Raw genomic sequence first — 23538 nt, forward strand, 5'->3', positions numbered from 1 at the left:
TTCTTTTATCATTAGCTCTGACCTCTAAATGATACTCTGGATTTTGAAACTTGTATTAAAAAGAAGACTGCAGGGGTGCCTGGGTGGGTCCTTTGGTTAAGTCTCTGGCTTCAGCTCAAATCATGATTCCAGGGTCCTGGGATGGAGCCCCATGTCAGGCTTCCTGCTGAGGGGGGAGCTTGCTTCTCTCTCTGCCTCTGCTGTTCCCCCTGCTTGTTCTCTCTCTGTCTCTGTCTCTGTCTCTGTCTCTGTCTCTGTCTCTGTCTCTCTGTCAAATAAATAAATGAAATCTTAAAAAAAATTTTTTTAAATAAGTTTATAAGGGTACCTGGGTGGCTCAGCTGGTTAAGTACCCAACTCTTCATTTTGGCTCAGGTCATGATCTCAGGGTTCTGGAATGGTGCCCCACATCCAGCCCTATGCTCAGCACGGAGTCTGCTTGAGATTCTCTCTCTCTCTTTCTATCTCTCTCTCCCTTCTGCCATCCCACTCATGCTTTCTCATAAATAAATAAACCTTCAATGAAATAACTTATTGTGACAATACCAATGTATTAGAATCTACCTACCATTTGATACAAGGCCACATTGCCAATCAGTTAGTAACCATTTTCCAACTGCCAAACAGCTTCAGTGGGATTAATTTATGAGAAATTGAATTTCTTTCAGGATTCTCTGTCTTCTCTGCCCAATGCAGAGAACAGAAGAGTGCAGTATATAATAAATCCTAATTTGTATTCAGCATTTACTATCAGGTACTGTCTTTAGTGTTGTGTGCATATTAGCTTACTCATTCCTCACAGCAATCCTAGGAGGTGGGAACTAGCATCCCTACTCTGTTAATGAGCAAATGGGAGCACAGAAAGGATAAATCTTTTGCCCAGAGTTACCAAGGTGCTTGTGGTGGAGTTCAGCTCAAAACCAGGCAATGTGTTCTCACTGCACATGACTCTGCTTCTACCATAAAGAATGAGGATCTTAAATTCAGAGTATCCCAGCTTTGCTCTTCAGTGTTTATATGACCTTGAGCAAGTTACTTACCTTCTCTAAGCCTTATCAACGGAGGAATAAAATAGTACCTCAAAGTTTAATCAGAAAAAGTAAAGTGAGGGATCCCTGGGTGGCGCAGCGGTTTGGCGCCTGCCTTTGGCCCAGGGCGTGATCCTGGAGACCCAGGATCGAATCCCACATCAGGCTCCCGGTGCATGGAGCCTGATCCTCCCTCTGCCTGTGTCTCTGCCTCTTTCTCTCTCTCTCTGTGACTATCATAAATAAATAAAAATTTAAAAAAAACATATCTAAAAAAAAAAATAAAAAATAAAAAAAAGAAAAAGTAAAGTGATAGATGTAACTTCATTTAAGTATGTTAAATATTTTAAAATAAAACATTAAGTAAGATTAGACTATGTTCCTGTCTGTACTAGGGGCATTAATAACTCCATGACTCAGGGGATCCCTGGGTGGCTCAGCAGTTTAGTGCCGCCCTCAGCCCAGGGAGTGATCCTGGACACCCGGGATCAAGTCCCACGTCGGGCTCCCTGCATGGAGCCTGCTTCTCCCTCTGCCTGTGTCTCTGCCTCTCTCTGTCTCTGTCTCTGTCTCTCTCTCTGTCTCTCTCTCTCTCTTCCTCCCTCTCTCTCTCTCTCTGTCTCTCTCTCTGTGTCTAATGAATAAATAAAATCTTAAAAAAAACCTCCATGACTCAGAAGCCTCCTGGGTGTAAAAGCAAATGTTAGTAAGAACTATTATTTCATTCTACTACTCTTCACTGATCTTTAGAATTTTTCCAGCTGGACATACCACTTAACATTTCTATTAGTAATTAGGCACATTCTCTTCCCAAGAGAAAAAAATAATTTATCATTCAAACATACATAGATTTATCAATAAGGACTATGCTTTAGGAAAGAAAAAATTAGCTGGGTTTTAAAACTTTAAATAATGGATATACTATTAAAGGTACATTATGTTGCCAGTCCTAGTATACTTAACAGAACCACTTTTAAAAATAAAGGTATTTATTGATCCCGGAACTTGAAAGCTAATGCAGGCTTCAACTTTGCTTTGCTCTGGCAACTAAACCTCATCCCTAAGAATCCAGATTCTTTCATCTCTTCACCCTTTCTCCTTGCTGCCCTCATCCTAGCTCCTGCTCTTCCCATGGGAAGCCTAGGGCTTCCTTCTTTCATATCAACATGCAGAGAGTGAGTGAGTGTTTTCCCCCAAACATCCCACAAAACTTTGGAGTTCCTTTGTAAAAGGGAACAGAGAGGTCATGGGCTCCCCCTCCTCCCCTGGCTTGGAAAATGTCAGATTCTGATTAGCTACTGCCACTGCAATTTCTTTTCTAGCAACCCCAGTCACGTGGAAAGTTGCAAGAATCACTAATTCTCTAATTCAGAAGAGATACATGTAACACAAGGGAGCAGAACTGTGTTGTATCTGACTTATCCCAGTCCCTAAGAAAGTCTTCCACTTCACATAACCCACTTTATCCATTTTTATTATTTCTTCCTGAAACATAAGTCTTTGTTCTATATCTTTTTTTCCCCAGAAGCATACACATGGTGAACACACACACACACACACACACACACACACACACACATAGAAAAGACAGTCTTCTGTGGCATCATGCTCTCTGGTTGGTTTTTGCTCATTTGGGCACCTTTCATAAGTTATTTAAAAAGGAAATACTGGATAATGTTTCCCTTAGACTCAGGCAAGCAGTACTTCTCATCTTGCTTCCTCTATCCTTCCTATGGTGTGACCCTCCCCACAGAGTGAGGAGTCCACAGGGCCAAGGAGGCATGCCTTGCTAAACCGCCAAGAGGTTGCTAAAGCTCTGGGCCACTGGGGCTGCCCACATTTGTACTTTTTTTAAAAGCACAATGAAGGTTTGGTTACTAGGTTCAGTTTAGTTACAACCCTAATCAGTTTAAGACCCATTTCAGTAAATTATATGAAATAGAATGTTTTTATTAGGCTCCTGGCTGAAAGCCCTGCCGGTTTTCTACTCATTAGTATTCGTATTACTAATATGGACAGAGGGATTCTAATTTTAGGGAGGGGTTTTGCCGATTAGATAAACAAAACAGAGCCCTCTACAGGGTGCCGGATTCTCCAACATATAACCAAACTCAGTCACCCAGGTTTTCTGGTTTCTCTTTTGCCAAGTTACAAAGCCTCTTCTGCCTATTGGCAAGAAGGAAAAGACTTGGAGACTGGGCATGCAAGCAGCAGCCTTTTAGAAACTACTACCTCCCATTACATAAGAGAGTGAAGCTGAATGCCTAGGGTGGTCTAGGAGGGAGAGGAGGAAGAAGAAAGGCAAGATGAAAGCCAGCAAGATGAGGAAAGCTGCCTGTCCTGTGATGTGACATCTTCCCAGGTACACCAGATATTCAATCCTGAGCTCATAAGAGACCCTGGCAGAGTGGAGTTCTGGAGGCAATTGGTGAGGGGAACTGACTGACCCATCTGAATTGGTGTGGGGCAAAACCAAGATGAACCCCAGCAGAGGAGTCCAGTGGAGCAGGTCTCGATTCCCTTCATCTGTGAAATTGGGCCTTGAGCCAAGTCTAATCAGGTGTCTGAGGAATAAGGAATCACCAGGCAACATACTGAGTCTAAAAACAGCAACAAATAGTAATAATATTAATATTATGTTGGGAATTTGAGTTCAGTAAAATTTTCTAAGTACCTATTTAAAGCAATAATAAAACCTAATCTTAATCCTTTTGCGGGGGGGGGGGGGGGGGGGAGCAAGCATTTAATCTACTTGCACACACTTCATAGAGAAGCTGAGTCCCACAGAAGCTTAAGCAATTTGCTCTATGTCACAAGACCAGAGGTGGAAAACCTGAGATTAGGCCAGAGGTTTCCTGAAGTCACTTTCCTCTTTCATGCTCAAATTTAACAGATAACAAACATAATAAAAATGAATAAGGGTTTTTTTTAGATACAAGTTGCTCAAATAGAAGGAACACAAGATGAGGAATGGGAAGACCTGGGCTCTGATCTTACATCTGCTCTTTGCAGGTATTTGCCTCTGGAAAAAATACTCTCTGAATGTGCTTTTTCATCTTTTAAGAATGACTCACTTGGTTCCTTCCAACTAAAATATTTCACTGTTTTGTGAGTGCTTCTGCTTGGGGTGGGGCAGATGTTAGGGTGAGTTCATGAAGGGTCTTGGGGGAACTTCAGAAGACACAATAATTCTTAACCAGCATGGCCTCAGCTTCTGGGGGTGCAGGAAGGAGCCGATGAAAGAATATATTGGAAATACATAGAAGGCGCAGTCTCTGTACCCACACGGAACTGTGGCAGCCTTCAGTGCTTTAGGCATCCACCCTTCCCCTGGGAGAGTCCTGGAGGTGCTCAAGGGCATGAACCCCTTGGAAGCCATGACAGTTCTCATTCAAGTCATCCGGCCCTTCCGGAGACTCCTCCCCACCACGCACCCTGCTGGTCTTGTACCCTGAGCTGTTCCTCTGTTCTGCAGTTCAAATGTTTCAGACTGACCTACCTGAGTTGTAGGTGTCACTGCTAGATTAACATGTCTCCCATCTTTTTCCTGGGTCCCCTTCTCTTTTCTCACCAATGCTGCCTTGTTGTAGCTGAGACAAAGAGGCATCTCTTGCAACCATGCTTATAGATATTCTAGTTTCCCAGAAGAAAAGTCTTGCTATCTTAGTCTCTCACCAAGCCTACCAGAGTTTTACATTTCCATGTGGGCTTTATGTATATGCATCTCCTGTATTCATTCATTTTTCCAACATATATGTACTTAACAATTATTATATGTAAGGTACAGTTTCCAGGAGATGTGGAAAGAGGAGTGAACAAAGTAGACAAAGTTCATATTCTAGGGCAGTGAGAGGGTAGAGGTGGGTCATCAAATAATATACAGGATGCCCAGTTAAACTTGAGTTTTAGATAAATAACCCTTAATTTCTAATATGACTATGTCCAATTCAATCTTTGGGATATATAAAAAATATTTAGGATATATGTAACTTAGAAATTATGTTGTTTATCTGAAATTAAAATTTAAGTGGATATGCTATACTTTTAGTTCTAAAATCTGGCATTCCTGGTAGGGGAGACAGATTTGAAATAAAAAAAGTATGCCTCATGTGGTAACTAGTGCAATAAAGAAAATTCAGTAAGGTAGTGAGCATAGGAAGTGGTGGTGGGGTATCCAGGCAACCCCTGTAGTAAGGTAAGGGGACATTTGAGCTAAGGCTGAAGGCCATGAGAGGTGTGCAAAAAGACAAGTGATTTTTTTCCAAAACATTAATAGCTCTTAAAGGTTGGGGCTAGGACTTTTATTTTATTGTGTCATAAAATGCTGCATTTCTATACATTTCAAAATACGTAGGTCATTTTGTACCTCCTACCTTCGCCCAACCCAGTGTTCATATTCATTTGCCATTAGACAACCAGAGTAGAAAATTAGTAAACTAAAGTAAGCTAGAGAGAATAAATAGGAATGGAGAGCAAAAACCCATTTTCTTGACTCTTCCCCAGAGCTGGATCTAGAACTCCCTCTTGGGTGCCTTGCTGCTTTCAAATAATCTTCCTCTACCAATGTTATTTACCCAATTGCTGCCAAAGCCTCTGTGGCCCCAAGCATTATAAAAGGACACCCAGCACCTCCACCATGTCTTCCTGGAGAAGAGGACTAAAGGCCAGTCCTGCTCAGCCTTCAAGCCACTGAGATTCCTCTGTGCACTGTCACTGTCAGGAAAAAAGCACACTCAATGTTTCAGATGGCAGTGACCATTAGTCTTTATTTTATTACGGGGACACACCAACACCCCCTACTCCAGAGGTAGAAGAACAACCTTAAGACCGATGCCATGTTCACAGCATAGAGAATATAGTCAGTGATTTTATAATAACATTGTATGCTACGTACACTCATGGTGAGCATACCATAACTTATAGAGAAGCTGCATCTGAATCACTAAGCTAGCTGTACATCTGAAACTCATGTGACATTGTATGTCAATTATACTCAAATAAAATATTAAAAAATAAAATAAATTAAAAGATAAAATTAAATTAAAAAATAAATAAACCTAAGGAAGAGTTGAAAATTCCAGAAAAAAAATTAAAAAGACTGATATCATGTTCTGCTCACTATTACTCTTTCCATCCACTGCTGGTCCACCTTCCTTGTAGCTATTTTCCTCTTCTGTGTGGATGAGTTCTTTTTGAGATGCAGTACTTAAAAGAAACAAAATCTGATTTGACAAGTGAATGTAAAACTATATTATGCTGAAAATTTTAAGCTACAACTCCTTGTAAATTCCCATCGCCAGAATAGAAAACAATTGCCCTCAGGCAGCAATATTACCACTAAATGACCTATTTCCTGTTAGCACTCAGTTTCATAAGACAACTACCTTCCTTCCTATCTTTCAGTATTCTTTCAAGTTGCCCCTGATTAGCATACCTGAGATAATTGTAAAAGTCCTGAGGGATGTCTTACATTAGAGCTCTAAAGAGCATTTGGTTTGAGAAAGAGAGAAGGGAAGGAACAAAGAAAGAAACAAAGTAGCAAGCTGGCTTTCCTAAAGGTCAGTACAACTTATTTAAACACACACATCATCATATTTGAGTAATACACAGGGAATACTTTAGAATTTAAAGTATAAGAGAGAGAACCCTATCATCTACCTGTAAAGATGTTAGCTGCTGTTTTTTCATTATTACTATCTTTGGAATATCCTTCAGTACTTGTGAAATGCATTCGGAAATAGATGAACAGTTTCTCTAACAAATAGGAGACTCTCTACACACACATGAAACCTAATTGTCATTTTTTTGTCTCTGCTTTTCTGATTTTTCTGCATATGTATATTTTTATTACATTATGTAGCAATGTCATTGTAACTTTATTTGAAGGGGACTCATAATATTTTATGCTCATATACCAGAAAATATTAATACACTATATGACACATGGTTTATTCTTCTTTAACACTCCTTTTGATTCATGTTTCTTTATTTAATGAAGTGCAAGAAAACTTCGCTCAAAAAAAAAAATCCTGTGACCTCAATTAGATGTCCTCTTAAGTTATTTTTATATGTATTGTTTTTTCTGGCTCAAAACTCAGCTCTTTGGGCACAGGTATCTCTCATGCCTATTTCATCTTTATATCCCATGAAACACTCAGCCCAGAGTACAATAGCTAGAAAATTCTCACTAAATCTTAGTTGAATAAATTAACGTCTTCCAGAATCCCATAGCTCAGACTTGGCGCTCAGAGTTCTCCAGCTCATCATCCTTAACATTCCTTTCCCACAACCTGGCAAACTAGGTTGGAAAGTAGCAGAATGCTCCTTGGCCTCCTAATATAAGCTTGAATATATTCTTCTTGACATAACTTATTAGAAAGGTAAAATGCTCTGAGTCACTTTGTCACTTTTCCTTCTTTTTCTCTTCCCTTGCTTCATTCAGGAAAAAGCTTTATTCATTTTAAATTTAAAATTAAAATTAAAATTTCAAAATTTTAACTTTAAAATTTTGTGAGATACTTATTGAAATTATAAACACGTGAAAAAACATTTAACCTTACGAGTGATAAATGTAAAACTGGGCAACAGTAAACTCTTATTTGTGCTTATTAAAATTGCCCCCCAAATAATTAAAATTGTGATATCCGATGTTGATGAAGTTGTGAAAACGTAACACAGAGTGGGGGCCGATTGAAGCAGATAAAACTCAGATTCCTTTTGGAAAGCAATTTCAAAATATTTACAAAGGTGGGTTTTTCGTTTATCTTTAATAGCAAAAATTGGCAACAATCAAGTATTCTTCTGTTTGGGACAGATTAAACATATGATCACACCTGACTTTGTTAGAAGATAATCAAACCATTCACAAGACAATCATGAATACCATGTGAAAACAACTATGTAGGATCAAAAAATAAAAAATCAGAGTGTCAAACTATGTAATAAGCTTACAATTGCTTGAAAACACGTAAACATAAATAAGAAAGACTAGACGGAAACAGGACAAAATAATTATAAGGGTGATAGAACCATAGGTGCATTTGTTTGTTTCCTACTATGTTAAAAGATTATTTTAACAATATATAAACATTTTAAAAAGGGATCAAGTTTTAGTCTCTCAGTGTTCACATATTAAGGAGGATGTTAACCAGATACCTAAGCAATGTCTCTTTTCCTTGCTTCAGAATCACGGCATGTACTTTGTTCAGTTCCAGAGGTTTAACCATTTTTTTATTATTATTCTGGCTACCATGGTTATTCTTTGAAAGTCTAAACAAAGTTTGTATTGTTTCCTGGCAGCATCTCTTATTTGCATTAAACCATGAGTTATGATATTAGTGCATCCTGTTGTGGATTCTTTGAAGAGAGCAGACTTGATAGCTCTTCTTCTGTTGCAGAGTAAATGATAGTCCTCTTTCAGGGCATTTTCTATTTCCAACTTGTTACTCTTTGTGATGTACAAATGGCTGGTCAAAATTTTCCTATAATGGCCATTGCTCTTCTCTCAGCATTTTTGCCATTTATCCAAGGAAAGTGCAAGAGTTACAATTATAGTGTAACTTTATATACAAAGCAGAATTTCTTCCAGAAAGTTAAGACTTTAGCAATTATAATACACCAATATAGGAGTAAAATATTATTTTGCTCTTCTAGAAGGATAACGTAAGCTTCATATTCTTCGTTTATCTTGGAGGTATACCTAAATCATCTTTATATAAGTTATATTTAATTCAGGTTTCTATACATTCTGAAAGGTCATTTATAAATGAGAAGTATAAACCAAATGATAATGAGAATAGAAATACTCCCATGAATTCTCTCCCAGTTTTTAGATGCTTTCATTCATTCAGGAATGTATCTACTATTAAGAGCACAACCTCTTAAGCTAGATCATGAGAGTTGAAATCTTGGCTAGAGTTGTGTGAATCTAGAAAAGTTACTTAAACCTCTCTGTGCCACAGTTTCTTCATCTGTTAAATAGAGATAAAAAATACATCATAGAAATTTGTGAGAATTAAATGAATTGATGAATGTAAAATTCCTGGACCTTAAATATGGTACTATTATTAATGTACATGTTTTCGAAGCTGAGAGCACAAATATTAAAATGGCGCAGTCTCTGCCCTGTAGGTGACTTAGAAAACACACTTAAAAATCAACTAAGTTTGCTGTGAACCTAAAACTGTTCTAAAAATAGTCTTTTTTTTTAAATCAATTAAAGAGCAACTTTACTACCCTCAGTGAAAAGAAGAAAGCTGTCCCATCATTGGTGCACACTGTAAATGACTTTGGGAATGTTTTTAAATGAAAATGAAATTCTGGTTGATATGACTCTGAGCCACATGGAAGCATTGAGAGCCAGATTATCTCACCTTTGCTTCTGGGCACTTCATGACTTCTCCTCTTTGGAAAATAATTGCTAGTTCAGAGCCTAGGAAAACTGTTATACAACCTCGTCTTTCTGAGATGGGAAACTTTTCTGACCTAGTAACATCATCCAAAAGCCTATCACTCCATAGGACAATGAGAGCCACAGTTCTGAATGTTTTATTCTAATTATTTTTTACCATGAAATTGAGAAGCCAAAGCCATGTTTATTTTTGACTTTTGTGTCAAATGTGTCTAATTTTGTAGGAATTCAAAGATGTGTGTGTTCTTTAAGCTTTAGATTTGGAAATACTTGTTAGATTAAGTCTCATAAATATAATGATTTAGTCTTTATTTTCCTGAGCTGATGAACCACTTAAAAGTTCTCCATCAAGAGAGCTTATATTTTCAGATGTCTTTAATTCATTCCACAAATATTTACTTATTGCCTACAAGGTACCCAATACCATGCTAGATACTCATTTCTGTCGGTAAGTTGCTTCAGCTTTCTTAATGGAGAAAAGACTGAATAAAGGAAATTAACCCTATGTTATCCTTGGTCCTTAGCACATAGAATTTTGAACCAAATGAACTCATTTGTATTTATACTAGTAGGCACTTATTTTTCTACTTCTAGAGCATTATTGGATAGTTATATCCTCTAATGATATATATATATATATCATTTTATCTCTATTTAACAGATGATATATATATATAACAGATGATATATATATATATTATATATATATATATATCTTATGGATTTTGTCTATTTTATTTAATAGTATCTATTTTTTTCATGAGGGTGAGCCCGGGTTGCCTGGAACAGTAGGACAAAACGGAATACCAGGGCCAAAGGTTAGTACAAATGAAACCAAGCAGAATCATTTGAGAGTTGAGTTTTCATGAAATTGTAACCTATAACTTTTTTTTAGGTCCCACTGGTTTTACTTGGATGGAATATTTGTCAGTAGTATAATATGCAACAGTATAAAAGTGTGACTAATGACCAAATTATATTTGTGACTCTCATTTGCAGAAAAACAAATAAATATGATCAAAATCTTTATTCTGGGATACTTCAATAACATGAGAAAAAGCCCATATTTCAAATAAGACTATTGTCATTTTGTCACTTAGTGAGTGTATTAAAATGTAGGCCATATCCACACTTCCTAAAATGTTCATAATATTTATAAGACTTACTAAAGATGATTCTCACAATGCCACTGTGGCCTTTCTTCAATATTTGATCACCTCCAACACTTACGTAACATAACTGGTTAATTAAATGAAGAACAAAGATGTGGCATGTTTTGATTTTTAAGATTTTATTTTATTTTTATTATTCATTCATTTTATTTTTTTAAAGACTTTATTCATTCATGAAGGACACAGAGACATAGAGGGAGAAGCAGGCTCCCTGCAAGGACCCTAGTGCAGCAGGGGATCCCAGAATTCTGGGATCACACCCTGAGCTGAAGGCAGACACTCACCCATCAACCTTGAGCCACCCAAGCGTCCCTAAGATTTTTATTTTCTTAAAGTAATCTCTGCACCCAATATGGGGCTCAAACTCACAACCCCTAGATGAAGAGTCATATACTCTACCAACTGGGTACCAGGCACCCCAAGATGTAGCGTGTTTAAAATTTAAAAATGGATATAGTCTGAATTACTAAATAGGGAAAAAATGTAATGAGGATTTGGGGGCATTGCAAGTTTTCTTTGTTTTTTGAAGAACAAATGAATCTGTTAAATATAAAAAGATTGGTGACAGTTTAAACTGTTTAAACCAGACAGACAAATCCCAAATCCTTTGATGAGTGAACATCCCTTGAAGTACATAGCTAATGTCTAATCCTGTCAGCTGTGCTAGTGTGTATCTGTACCCACAGATGCCTGTCAGCTGATTTTACAGATCACATTGCTATTGACAGGCGCCTAGGACAGACCTAAAATTTATAGACCTGTCCTTTGTCCTGCAGGAGAGGAAAGAAAATATTCCTTCTGGGACTACAGCCATTCTCCTGTCTTTTCCCCTCTTTTGCTCCATGCTAAAAAGCCAAATGATAAGAGTTAACGGCTAAGGCATGTTCTCAGTGCTATTCTGTTGCCTAGCAACCATCAGGATGGATATTGAGCACTGAAAGGTGGCCAGAAATTCAGAAAGCCAAAGGGTGAGACAGAGTCCCAGCAAATGAAGAATCTTGCCTCAAAACTGACTTCGAGTGGTTTTTAAGTTAAAAAAAAAAAACACAATAATCATCTTAAACCATTTTTTTAAGCAGCCTGACCTCATGGCAACACTTACTAATGCTTTTCATAAGAGGAATATTATCATAATGTGTATGATTTACTTTAGAATTTTCCCGCTCCTTCACCTGTGCCTTCCTGGGTAAAGTGAAAATAAGAATTCTCTGCAAAGCACAATTTTGCATTTTAGTTTTCATACTGTCCAGGTCAGCATTTTCAATAAAGACATTCTCCTAAATTCACTTCAACTCTGCCCCATTCTAGTCTCTTTCCTAAAGGTACCAATGCCTCCTGGAATATACCTGATTGAGAACATGCTGGTTACCAGGAGGTTAAAGAGAGTTCATGACACTGTGAAGGGGTCCAAATTCAGGACCCGGTTTTTGATCATGTTTAAAGAAGACAGATTGGGGGACTTAAGCAGACTCCAGACCCCTGAAATAATCTATACACAGGAGGCTGCTTTGAATAAAAGACCATGAAAGGATGTGCTAGCCCACTTTACTGGTTCTGAGTTTGGGAAGAATAAAAACTTGAAAACTAAGAAGCCACTCAAGACATTGAATTGCTACCACATTGTTCTTAATGCCCCTAAAGCTGATTTCCGGCTGATAATCTGAAATATCTTTCTTTAGTCCCTTAAAAGTAAAGAATTAAGATTACATTTGATATTCATATCCAGGCCCAATTCTTCAGGAAATTCATCTCACCATTTGTTTTCAATATAGCAATTCTAATATTGCCAAAATAGAAAGGGTCACACATAATTGACTTAGTATGTTCAATATCTGACTTTGTTAGGTGTTGTTCAATTGGGTGTTTTATAATTTAATGTGCCACTCAATCTTTGTCCTTTTGCTCAGGGAGAACCTGGAGATCAAGGTGAAAAGGTAAGTAAGAGTGATTCTGCCTATAATTCTCTTTTTTATCCCCCTAAAGAGAAATCAAACCGAACTGTATATAAGTATGGTTGACTAGATAGTAATAAATATTGATCCATAGATATAGATATAACAACCACTGTTCTTGTCAAACTGTTAATTATAAAAGGAGACCTGCAGAACTTCTGTTTTGCCTACTTGGTAATGCCACACGCCAATGCTTTTCTAAGTGTCCACATCACTCCCTACTGCTTCTAAGGTCACTAAGTTAAAGGTAGACAGATGTTTACCTGCAACAAATACACTGCAAATTGCCCCACAAATAATTCCATTCAAAAAGCAAAAAGAGAAACAAAAGGAGGAGGGGAGTGCCATATGTTACATTTCTCACAGACGTCCTTCTTGAATACTTTTGGGGCGTCCTGATTATTTTTAGGCTCTCTGTGCATATCATGGTGCTAATTTTCCTGGTTCTCATGCGATTTACATTAATAACTCTCGAGAAATGTGCTGCCTGCGTAGGAAGCTGCCAAGATACTACTTCATGCTCTTTATAAGTGATCTTCCTAACAAATTAATGTTATCACTTCTAATCCAAAAAGTAGATCTAAAGATCCAGCAAATTTCTTGAATGTAACTGTATTTTTCGGCACTGTAAACCAAAAATTAAAAAGACATTTATTTAAATGTCACATTTATTTAAATGACGAACATGGCCCCGTCAAACCCTTCACTTTGTAACCGCTCTCAGCCAGTCTTCCTAACAAGGAAGTTTGTTCTGTTTTGTTTTTTAATAAAGGATTTCCAAGCAATCCTTTAAAAAGTATGCTAATAGGCTGCCTGTCAAAGTTCCCTCATAACAGATCATCAGTACATTTATTTGGCATCCAACCAGTTCATTGTTATTAACTTGAAATTAATTAGTCATAAGATCACTCTTTTGTATAGAAATTAAGGAGGGAAAAGGATCAGTGCCGGCACCGTTCTAGGGATTCATCAGATAGAGCAGCTCAGGCTCCCGGGCTGCTGTGGTGTATCCGTCATCATAGACAAATGTCTATGAGCAAGTTAGCTTCATAGTTATTTGAAATAAGAAAATGGAGAGAAAAAAGTAAGTCTCTCTCCCGCACATCTCTTCCCTCTTCCAGGGAAACGATCATGAGTACTTTATCTCTTATTTATAGGAAATTTTTAAATGATGGAAAAGTGACCTCTTAGGAAGCTAAACAGAAGGGCATTCCAGCTTATGGAATCTATGAACAATAATGCATTGTTCTTGCTAACGGCTATCATTAACAGCTTATGGTGCATCAGTTGTTTTACACACAGCGTATTGTTTATTTCTTGTAACCCCATAAAGCATTCTTGCCCTTACGTTACACATGCAAAACGTGATGTAGGGAGGATTTCATTTGCCCAGTAGGTGCTGGAGCTGGGCTCAGTCTCTCTGGCGCCAAAGTCCATGATGTTTCCACTATGACATGCTGTAAAGACTTAAAGAATTCAGCATTGAAGGAATCAAAGCATGGATAATGAGCGAATGACTTTTTTTTTTTCTAACACATTGCTTTGTGGTAGAAAGGAGATGTCAGTGAGGGAATAAGCACAGGAAATCTCAAAAATAACCAAGAAAGCATGAACTCTCCAATTTCCTTTACTCGAATTTAAAAAGAGAGTTTTCAAATAAAATATAAAGCATTCATTTCACAAAAGTAAAACATAGGTGCAGATAAATTAATCTTCTGTCCACAGTTTTGAGGGCTGTGTCATGCACTGTGAAACCCTGGAGATTTGAACTGAGCTGAACTCAGACAGAGTAGGATTTGCACAGAGAGAAAGGAAAACGGCGGGCGAAGCCTAGGTGTCAGGAATGGCAGGAGGTCGTAAGGCATGTGGCATGTAGAGAGAATGGTTAGGAAAAAGGCTTTCTTGAGTAGAAAAGAGATAGAGTTAAGGAGGCTTTAAGTGCCAGAATGAGCTATTAGAAGTCAGAGAAAGTATTGCTTTCTGTTGATATCATAGAATAGTTTATTTTTTTAAAAAAGTTTTATTTATTTATTCATAGAGACACAGAGAGAGAGAGGCAGAGACACAGGCAGAAGGAGAAGCGAGCTTCATGCAGGGAGCCCAACGTGGGACTCGATCCCAGGTCTCCAGGACCACTCCCCGGGCTGCAGGCGCCACTGGGGCTGCCCTATCACAGACTAGTTTAAAACTGTTCACCTATGTTCACTGTAATAAATTTTAGACTAGTTGATATCAGGCAGCTGCTCAAGTGAAAATATGTTAGCTCTGCAGAACATTTGCAACAGATTTTAATATATAGTACACAGGAAAGCAAACTTAAAATAATGAAAGCTACTATATGTAATGTCACCAATATATTTTACTGTATCACTTTTCCCCCCTTAGGGAGATCCTGGAGAGAACGGTCCCAAAGGTGACACAGGCGAAAAGGTACAGTGTTATGAAATATGAAAGATGTGTATGAGCAAGAAATGTTATATCATGCAAGTGAAAATGGAAGATTTTGAGAGAGGTGAGTGGTAGTAGTTTAATATGATAAGATCAGAAATAATTCTACAAGTTTAGAAAACATTTGAATATCTAGCTTATATAGGTGATCATTCCACAAGCTCCAAGCTGCAAATTTAAATATTTTAAAAGTAAAATGGTATATCACAAATTCTAGAAAATGTGTAGCTAGGATTGCAGTAATATGGCTTTAAAGAAATAAAACCATTTATTCATATAGAGTCCCTTCATACTCAGAGATATAAAAATAAAGTTTCTAAAGTGATTCCTTTTGTTCCAGTTTGGGGAGACAAGTCACAGGATTGAGATGAAATTTAAAAGTTTGAAAGTAAATGTCATTTGATTAGAGCCTCTAATGCAATCTTGAAAATTTGCCTTAACTTGAAATCTACTAAATCCAGATACTTTGTCAGCCTTTACATTGCCCCCCCCCCCACACCTTTTAAAGCATTGTTAGTATTTATATTACAGTGGTCTTGTGGCTTATCTTCCTACATCTTCTCATCACCCACTCCCCATCTATCATTATAGCTTTTGTTTGGATTCATACTTCACAGACATCTCTGGCATAAGAAGGGTATTTCACTTCACTTGTGCTGTAAAGAATTAAGAAAAATTTTAGGAAAATGAAAACAGAATAGTTGGATTTTCATTAAAATCAAGCTAAGTAATTGAGTAATAAAAAAAGATTTATTCATTTAAGCTTAGAGTTGAGGATAAAAATATTTCACTTTGAAATTATTACAGTACAGATGGATAATGGTTAGTCATAAAAGCATCCCCATAAAATAAAGAGAAATTTATCTTTCTCATTCTTATAAATATTAATATAAATATGGCATGGGTGGTAGGAATGAATTAATGTCACCAAGTAGCAGTTGTGTTTGTATTCAAGGAGCAGTCTGGAAATTAGAGTGGACCCTCTGTCTCTTGTAGACCAGGGTTTCCCATCCTCAGCATTATTGACATATTGGGCCAGATAATTCTTTGTTGTGGGGGCTCTTGGATGTTTAATATTCCTGGCCTGTGCCCATTAGATTCTAGTAGTTGCGACAACCAAACCTATCTCTAGACATTGCCAAGTGGCCCCTGGAGGACAAAATCACTTCTAGTTGAAAACCATTCCTATAGACCCATTTTATATACTTGTCAAATTTAATTAACATGCTGCAATCAAATATGGCATGAATATTCTTAATATTTAGTAAGACCAATGATACACCTCAATCACTCTCAAAGTCAGAATTTTAAACCCCAGATGTATAAACCTGGATATTATATTTAACTTTCTTGATTATACTTAAAACCAGAAGTCAGCAAAGTTCCTGTAAAGGACCATAAAATAAATATTTTAGGTTTTCTGGGCCTTGTGGTCTCTCTATGACAACTCTTCAACTCTGTTCTTGTAGTGTGAAAGCAACCGTAAACAACATGTACACACACTAGTATGGCTATGTTCCAATAAAACTTTATTTCTGGACATTGAAATTTTAATTTAATGTAATTTTCATGTGTCATGAAATATTATTGTTCTTTTGATTTTTTTTAACCATGTAAAAATATAAAAAACATTCTTAGCACATGGGCCACACAAAAACAGGTGCTAGCTGGAGTTGGTCTGAAGGCCTTAGTTGACAGTCTGCTCAAAGAAAGGAAATCTTCTAAACAGAGAGCCATTTTTTCAAGTGAAAAAAGTCTGAACTATACCTGTGTGGATTTCTGTAGACAATTTTATGCTTTAGAAGATGGATTTTTAAAGTTTCATGTTTGGAATGTAGGCCAATAATTGTTTCTTTAATCACACATTTTTTTAATTCAATTTTCCAGTAGTAAAGCAACATTTTTCTTTGAAAAGGCCAAGTCTGCCTCAAAAGAATACTGTTCTTATTTTTTATATTAATGCAAATCATTTACCATACTGACTCACACATAGTAAACTCTCAATAAATGTTAGCTTTCTTACCACATGGAAATTGAAATCCACTAGATTGGTTGTTTTCTTTTTTATCAAAAATTTTTATTAGTCAACTGAAATTAAGTACAAGAAATGGTTCAGTTAAAACGGAAATCATTTCTATAAACCTTCAATGGGCCTAAACAGGGGATTGTAAATAGGAATCTGTAACATATAATATGTAATCTGACCTGTAGCATTCATCCTGAGAATGCTGTAATTGGAATATAATTTTTGATGTGTTTTTTTAAACATTTCCTGCTTCTGTCATATAATTTGTTTCCAGTATGTTGAAAATACTCTTCTCATGGCCTTTGGTTTCAGTATGTGAAACTCATTCATCATTTACCAAGTTTGAGATGTAAAATCAAAATATGCTTTTTTTTTCTGCCATTGATGTAGTAAATTACATCATTGACTGATTCACTTTAATAGGATTTTTTTTCCTTTTGATCCAACTCAGTGCCTTTGGATGGTAAAACAATCTAAACCTTTCCAGACTGGTCATCTGGAAATGCTGTGGAACTGTAAAAACCAATAGGCTGTGTTTCGTCCGTGGCCAGCAACTGCAGTACTCTCTAGGCTTGAGAGTCACACTCCAAAGAATGATTTCAATCATGTGTGGAGTTACTATGCAAACGTTAGGTTCTGCTCTTTGGAGCATTAATCCCACCGACAAATGTAGAAACGCATTTGTTATCTCTTTCAGCCAACTTGAAAGTAGGTGTGTGTGCAGCAAGCTGAATGGCTTGATCATGCCACTGTATTATTCACAATTCATTGTATGTTGATTCAGAAGCTTCACATTCCCTGTCTTGGAATGACCTGTCTGTGCCTTCACTTTCTCTGCTCCCTCAGTCTCCATTCATGTAAGCACACTGCATTCTTAGTTTATGCCTACATAGCATCTTTAATTTGCATCCTCTCGTCTTTTCTGGAAGCCACACCCATACTTGGAGCTACCATCAAATCGTCTCTTCTTAAAATCACATGTGAAGTCCTATCTCCAGGGGCTTCCCCACCCCCGGCAAGGGGCCTTCTCTAACTTGGCACATTGGTCACCTCAGGTTAACATACTGTGTCTGTCCACTCCTGCCTCTACCTTCTATTCTTCAGTTCCCTGGGACCTCAAGTTATAAGTCATTTCCCTCCCTGGGGCAGCCTTTCAGTCACCTCCAGGTTGGTTAGGTTACTTACTCTCTGCTCCTACAGCACTCTTTAAAATCCCTTTCATAACCATCATCAGGGTTTATTGTAATTTCTTGTCTAATTGGACATCTAGCTCATTGGGAAAGAAAAAACAAATAAACAAAAAACTATATGATGTCAAACTATTCCCAGCACCAATCCAGGTTCCTGGCACATAGTTGTAAGATAGTAAATATTTATTGAATAGACAACCTTTAAAAAAAAAATCTGTTTTCCTTACAACTGTTTTTCATTTTCACGGAATGGTAGAACTTTGTCCTGTGACATGCATTTATTTTTCTTTCTTTTTTATAAAGATTTTATTTATTTATGAGAGACACACAGAGAGAGGCAGAAACACAGGCCAAAGGAGAAGTAGGCTTCCTGCAAGGAGCCCGATGTGGGACTTGATCCCTGATCCTGGGATCAGGCCCTAAGCCAAAGGCAGAAGCTCAACCACTGAGCCACCTAGGCGTGTCTATACAGGGACACAAGGTTTCCCAAACATGAGAATCTCTTCCTAGCCCATATTTTTCTTTAAATAATGGAAAGAAAGAAAGAAAATATTTTTCATGCTTTCAATCAGTAATATTTTGTGTATATATATATATTGGCAGGTGACTATGATGAGCACAGATTAAGGGTGGAGATTGTAACTGCCTTGCTCCCTGTTCTTACCCAGTACCGGGTATATCTGCAAACAGACCATGCTGGCACTTCATCAGTGCTCAAACATTTATTGAATGAATTAATGAATGATAGAAATGTCACCATGTTCACTTCATTTATCCACCTAGACTTTATTAACACATACGTAAATACTTACTACCTATTGTGTTTGAAAATAATCGTGACCAAAAACGGAAACTCTCTGTATTTGAGTGATCAAAAGTCAAATTCATTTATCTCAAGTGTCTTCTCCAAGTATTTGTGTCTCATCCTGCGGAAACTTGTTTCTAGACCAGCTGACTTATGAAGCTAAGAGTATACTTAAGACATAGTTGGGTTTTTCCTACTTTAATCCTGTATTCACTTTCACTTTTGGAGGAATGAGGATTATAAACACTGGCTGTTTTATTTCCACTATTTGAAGCGCTATCCTTTAAAATGTTTAACTTATGACAGTCTTTCAGCAGTTGTCTTGCTACTTAAAAGTTATAAAAATTCTTTGAGATTTCACAGTCTACGTTTTTAAAAAGAGAATTAAAATATCATTCATAGTCCTTCCAAATGAAACTGCTCCAATTTCCACAAATAAATCAGTCTTTCAGGAAACTGTCCTTTACTCTCCATCCAATTTCTATGAGAACTAAGTCTTGTCCTTATTCTCATTGGTAGGTTACCCAGCCACTTTCCATTAGGACACTAAAAATAAAAGGTTTTAAACTGCAGTTAATACAAGCAACTTCCTTTTATTTACAAGTTTATTGCAACCTTTATGCCCTGTTGTCAAAATGAAATAAACCGATAATTCTTATTCTAATAAAAAGTACATGGCAATGGAATTTAGGGAGTCCAAAATTCACTTATTCTCTAGTTGCTTCAATTTCCTTATCTATTAAGTGAAAACAGTAATATCTACCCTATCTCATCAGAGATTTATGGGGTATAAATGAGATGAGAGAAGGGACTTAGCAAAGTCAAAATTGCTTTTAGGAATATTAAGGTCTTATTGTGCAAAATATTGCAAACCTGATTCGTTGGTGTTGATGGCTTTCAGATTTGATTTAGTAGAAAGAGAAGTGTTATTTTATTAGCTGCATTTATTTTACTCCCCATTTGGACCTCAATTGAATGTTACTGGTGAGAAGGAGAAATCAGTATAAGACAGTATTTAGGGGCTTAATGTTTTGAAATGTTTTAATTTTTAACTTGGGTAATAACAATTACAGACATCAAAAGAGCTCACATATGTATCAGTTTCTTCAGTAAGCTAATTTATTATTTCCTTCTTCCTAAGCTTTTTTTCCTTCCTAAAATTTTTTTCATTTTGACCCTTGACTGCTGACTTGTTTAAAACATTCTTTTTGAGATTTGTTCATTCACTTGCCATATAGGTATCGAGCATCTCCTATGGGCTGGGCACTGAATAAAAATTGACAATGAATCTGCCCCCATGTGGTTGATTGTCTGATGAAGGGACAGACAATGAATAAGGCAGGAAAGATAAATACGTAATTATGAAGTGAACTATGCAGGGCATGAGCAGAGCTCAGTGCTGTGTAGTAGGATGTGTATGTAAGGGCATGATCTGAAGTTGGTAGGTGAAGGGTTCTTTGAGGCAAAACCATGTAAGCTGAGACTTCAGGAGAGAGCAGTTTCCAGCGTGGGGAAGAGGTGTGAAGAATTGTGCCAGGGGAACAAATGCTCCATGTACAGAGGCCTGAGACCTCATCTGTGTCTCTAAGAGAGAGTGATGAGCAGCTTCCTAAATCCAGAACAAGGGACCAGACCCCTGGAGTTCCTTGAGCACTTGCATGAATATGGCAACTCAGGAAATTCCAATAAGTACCTTCCTCCTGTAGCAGTTCCTATTTTCTCGACAGACTCAAATGGTTAAGTTTTCTCCCTTCTTTTTTTTCTTTTTGTCTGGTAGTGTGTTCATGGGACAGAGGCTAGAAGGAGCTTGAAAATCTAGGCCCTTTGTTGATCTCATTTTAGAAATAAGCAACATTCTTAACCTCCATATTATTTTCCACGAATCCCTCTATGCTGATTTTATAGCATGTTTGCTTCGGAATGTGGTCACCTTCTGTCATATTCCGATGGAGTACAGTGCTTTTTAAGAAAGCAGATTCTATCTCATGATTTTCTCCCAGATCTTACATATGTCCCTGCCACCAAAGAGTCATCCATCATCCTGTAATTTTCTGGTGACTGCATCAAAATGAAATAAGTGTAAAGCCAGAGAAAATGTGCTGGTCGTAACTGTGAGAGTGCTTCATGAGGAAAACAAACTGACCTGCTACGTGGCTTTTTCCAGCTCGACATCATTAACCCTTTGACTTCATCTGTTGAACCCTGACTTTCTGAAGACCAAGAGGGTTAAGGAACTCCCAATAACTGAGAGCCTGTGACATTAATACATTCCAGAAATAGAGAAAACCAAAATCCCAGATCTCTAAATTATAATTTATTACTTTAGAATACAGTCTTAGCATTATATCAAGGGAAGAGATACATGTTCATGTATTTATATTGACTTCAATGAATACAGTCCTTAAGTATTTTGCATTGAAAATAAACCCATGTTTTTAGAAAGTGCATTGTGTACCTTGGAAATTGTTGGCATCTTAACAACTGACATGTTGACATAGTCCTATGGAGTGTGGTTAGGTCTGGTAGTATTGGGGCTCTTTTGAGTGCCATGTTGATAATGGCTTTCTGTGCATTTGTATGATTTTTATTCTCATAACTTATGGGATAATCTCTCATGGGTTTTGTTTTAGGGTGACCCTGGATCATCTGCTGCAGGAATTAAGGTAACTGTAACCTTGTGAATGATTGTACCCCAGGAGTTACAGTTCTGAATTTTATAAGCCTCTGCTTTCTCTTCTTTTGCACCAGTTCTGATGGTTATAACTGTTTCTATTCTTCTGCAATAATCCCCTTCCAAACACAACGGGGAGTATCTGTTGGAAATCTGATAAAGGCTTAAATAAGAGGCCTTGCCTTGACTTCTCTCTGCAGTTGGTTTTTATGGAAATGTGGATTTTTATGTGAGCTTTAGGTATGTTCACAGCAAAAAGATTTTCCTGTCTCTGGTGAGATATACAGTAATAGAATAAAGTGAAATGACCAGGAAGGCTAGGCCATCTCTGTGAAAGTGTCCAGAGGCCTGAGGACTTTGGAAAATTATTGTAAGATTGTTTTTATCATCTTGGGTTTTCTTTGTCCAGGGGGAACCTGGAGAATCTGGTCGTCCAGGACAAAAGGTAATACTTCTAGTGTCGTCTTTGTACCATCCCATATTTGCCATTTTATATCTACTATTCTCTGTGTAATATGAAAACAATTATTGAAAAATGATGCAGTTTTCATGCTTTGCATGCAGAGTGTGATTGTTTTGCATTTTAAAAGGGTTGATGCTGACCATGGCAAAATATGAAACACTCTGTACATGTAAAAAGATGCTCTGTATACTACGGTCTGCATATACTCAGCTGTTTGAAGCTAACAGATCAGTCAGGTTGGAATGCCAACAGCTTGCATGTTTAAAGATACTCTGCATGTTCCTATCATTCATGAGAAGAAGTGAGCATTTACTAAACTGTTTCAATTGCAAATGATAGTTTCTTATATTCCTTTTCCTTTCATTTCATATACTTCCCTACTGATAACTTTTTGTGTGAATCACATCTACCTATGCAATGAATATTATGTTATACACACCGGATTTTTTAATAAACTAAGCTTTAATTGGAGACACTAGCCAAGCACTTTAATCAATCTGTGGATACATACACGAATTTTTTAATCATTTGTGCTTCACTTCAGTGACAAATTAGAGGATATGCAGTGATTATGTTTAGATTCATATTCTCATTTGAGTCTGAGACAGGAAACAACTGTTAGCAGTTTATTGTTTGAGCATCTGGATATCAGTGCCCTGTGCCGTCAGATTTTAGGTAACAGATGTATGGTAGCTAGCGAGTAAATGTGAATTCCACATTAGGTTAAATCTCTTAAGATCATAACTCTACCTCTATCTAGCAATAGCTGATGTTGTAGAAAAGAATATGATTAGAGACATAGAATCTACCTCAGTGTAAATGGAAAGATAGAATCAATCTCATTGTAGGAATTTGGAATCTTAAGACATAGTAAAATAGTGTTCCCACACTCTTGAAGTCATTGAGAGGATCGTTGCTTTGTTTTAAACACCTAGGACTAAAGTAATTTTTGAGAAGGTCTTTCATGTTCTTTTAAAATTTCTCTAATTTAAAAACAGAGTTTTCTTTTAAAACTCAGGCTCAAAGAGTAATGATTCATCAGGGCCCAGTTTCAGGTAAAGTTCAGACTTTTCCAAAGAGCCCAGAAGAATTCTGCAAATTTTGGTATTTAATTCCTAAGATTTCCTACTGATTCTATATGTAAGAACTCTGAAATTAGTGGTATCATCAGCGATCCATGGTCCACTTTCTTTTGAAAAAGCAAATAATCTTCTCAGATGATCTAATTTTAGGTTGCTTAGTCTTTAAAAATTAAAGGCTAAATTTAAATTGCTCTCCAAATCTGTAGTATACTAAAAGAAATGTCTGCAAGACTATTATGCCTTTTTAACAAAACAAAACAAATCTGCTGTAATTCTGTATAGGTTCCACTG

The 23538-nt window shown here is 37.1% G+C and overlaps 1 protein-coding gene across 6 annotated transcripts in view; it reads left to right on the plus strand.

The window, feature by feature from the left end:
• The window catches only part of COL25A1 (collagen type XXV alpha 1 chain), a 444588-nt gene that overhangs the window by 348685 nt on the left and 72365 nt on the right, over positions 1-23538 (plus strand). For all 6 annotated transcript variants that reach the window (XM_038581926.1, XM_038581929.1, XM_038581924.1 and 3 more), the window contains exons 13-17: positions 10203-10256; positions 12518-12544; positions 14948-14992; positions 21662-21694; positions 22112-22147. In XM_038581926.1, coding sequence (XP_038437854.1) covers positions 10203-10256; positions 12518-12544; positions 14948-14992; positions 21662-21694; positions 22112-22147 — 195 coding nt within the window. The remainder of the gene's footprint in view (positions 1-10202; positions 10257-12517; positions 12545-14947; positions 14993-21661; positions 21695-22111; positions 22148-23538) is intronic.

This window comes from Canis lupus, chromosome 32 (genome assembly GCF_011100685.1).
Source record: "Canis lupus familiaris isolate Mischka breed German Shepherd chromosome 32, alternate assembly UU_Cfam_GSD_1.0, whole genome shotgun sequence".
Classification (NCBI taxonomy): Eukaryota; Metazoa; Chordata; class Mammalia; order Carnivora; family Canidae; genus Canis; species Canis lupus.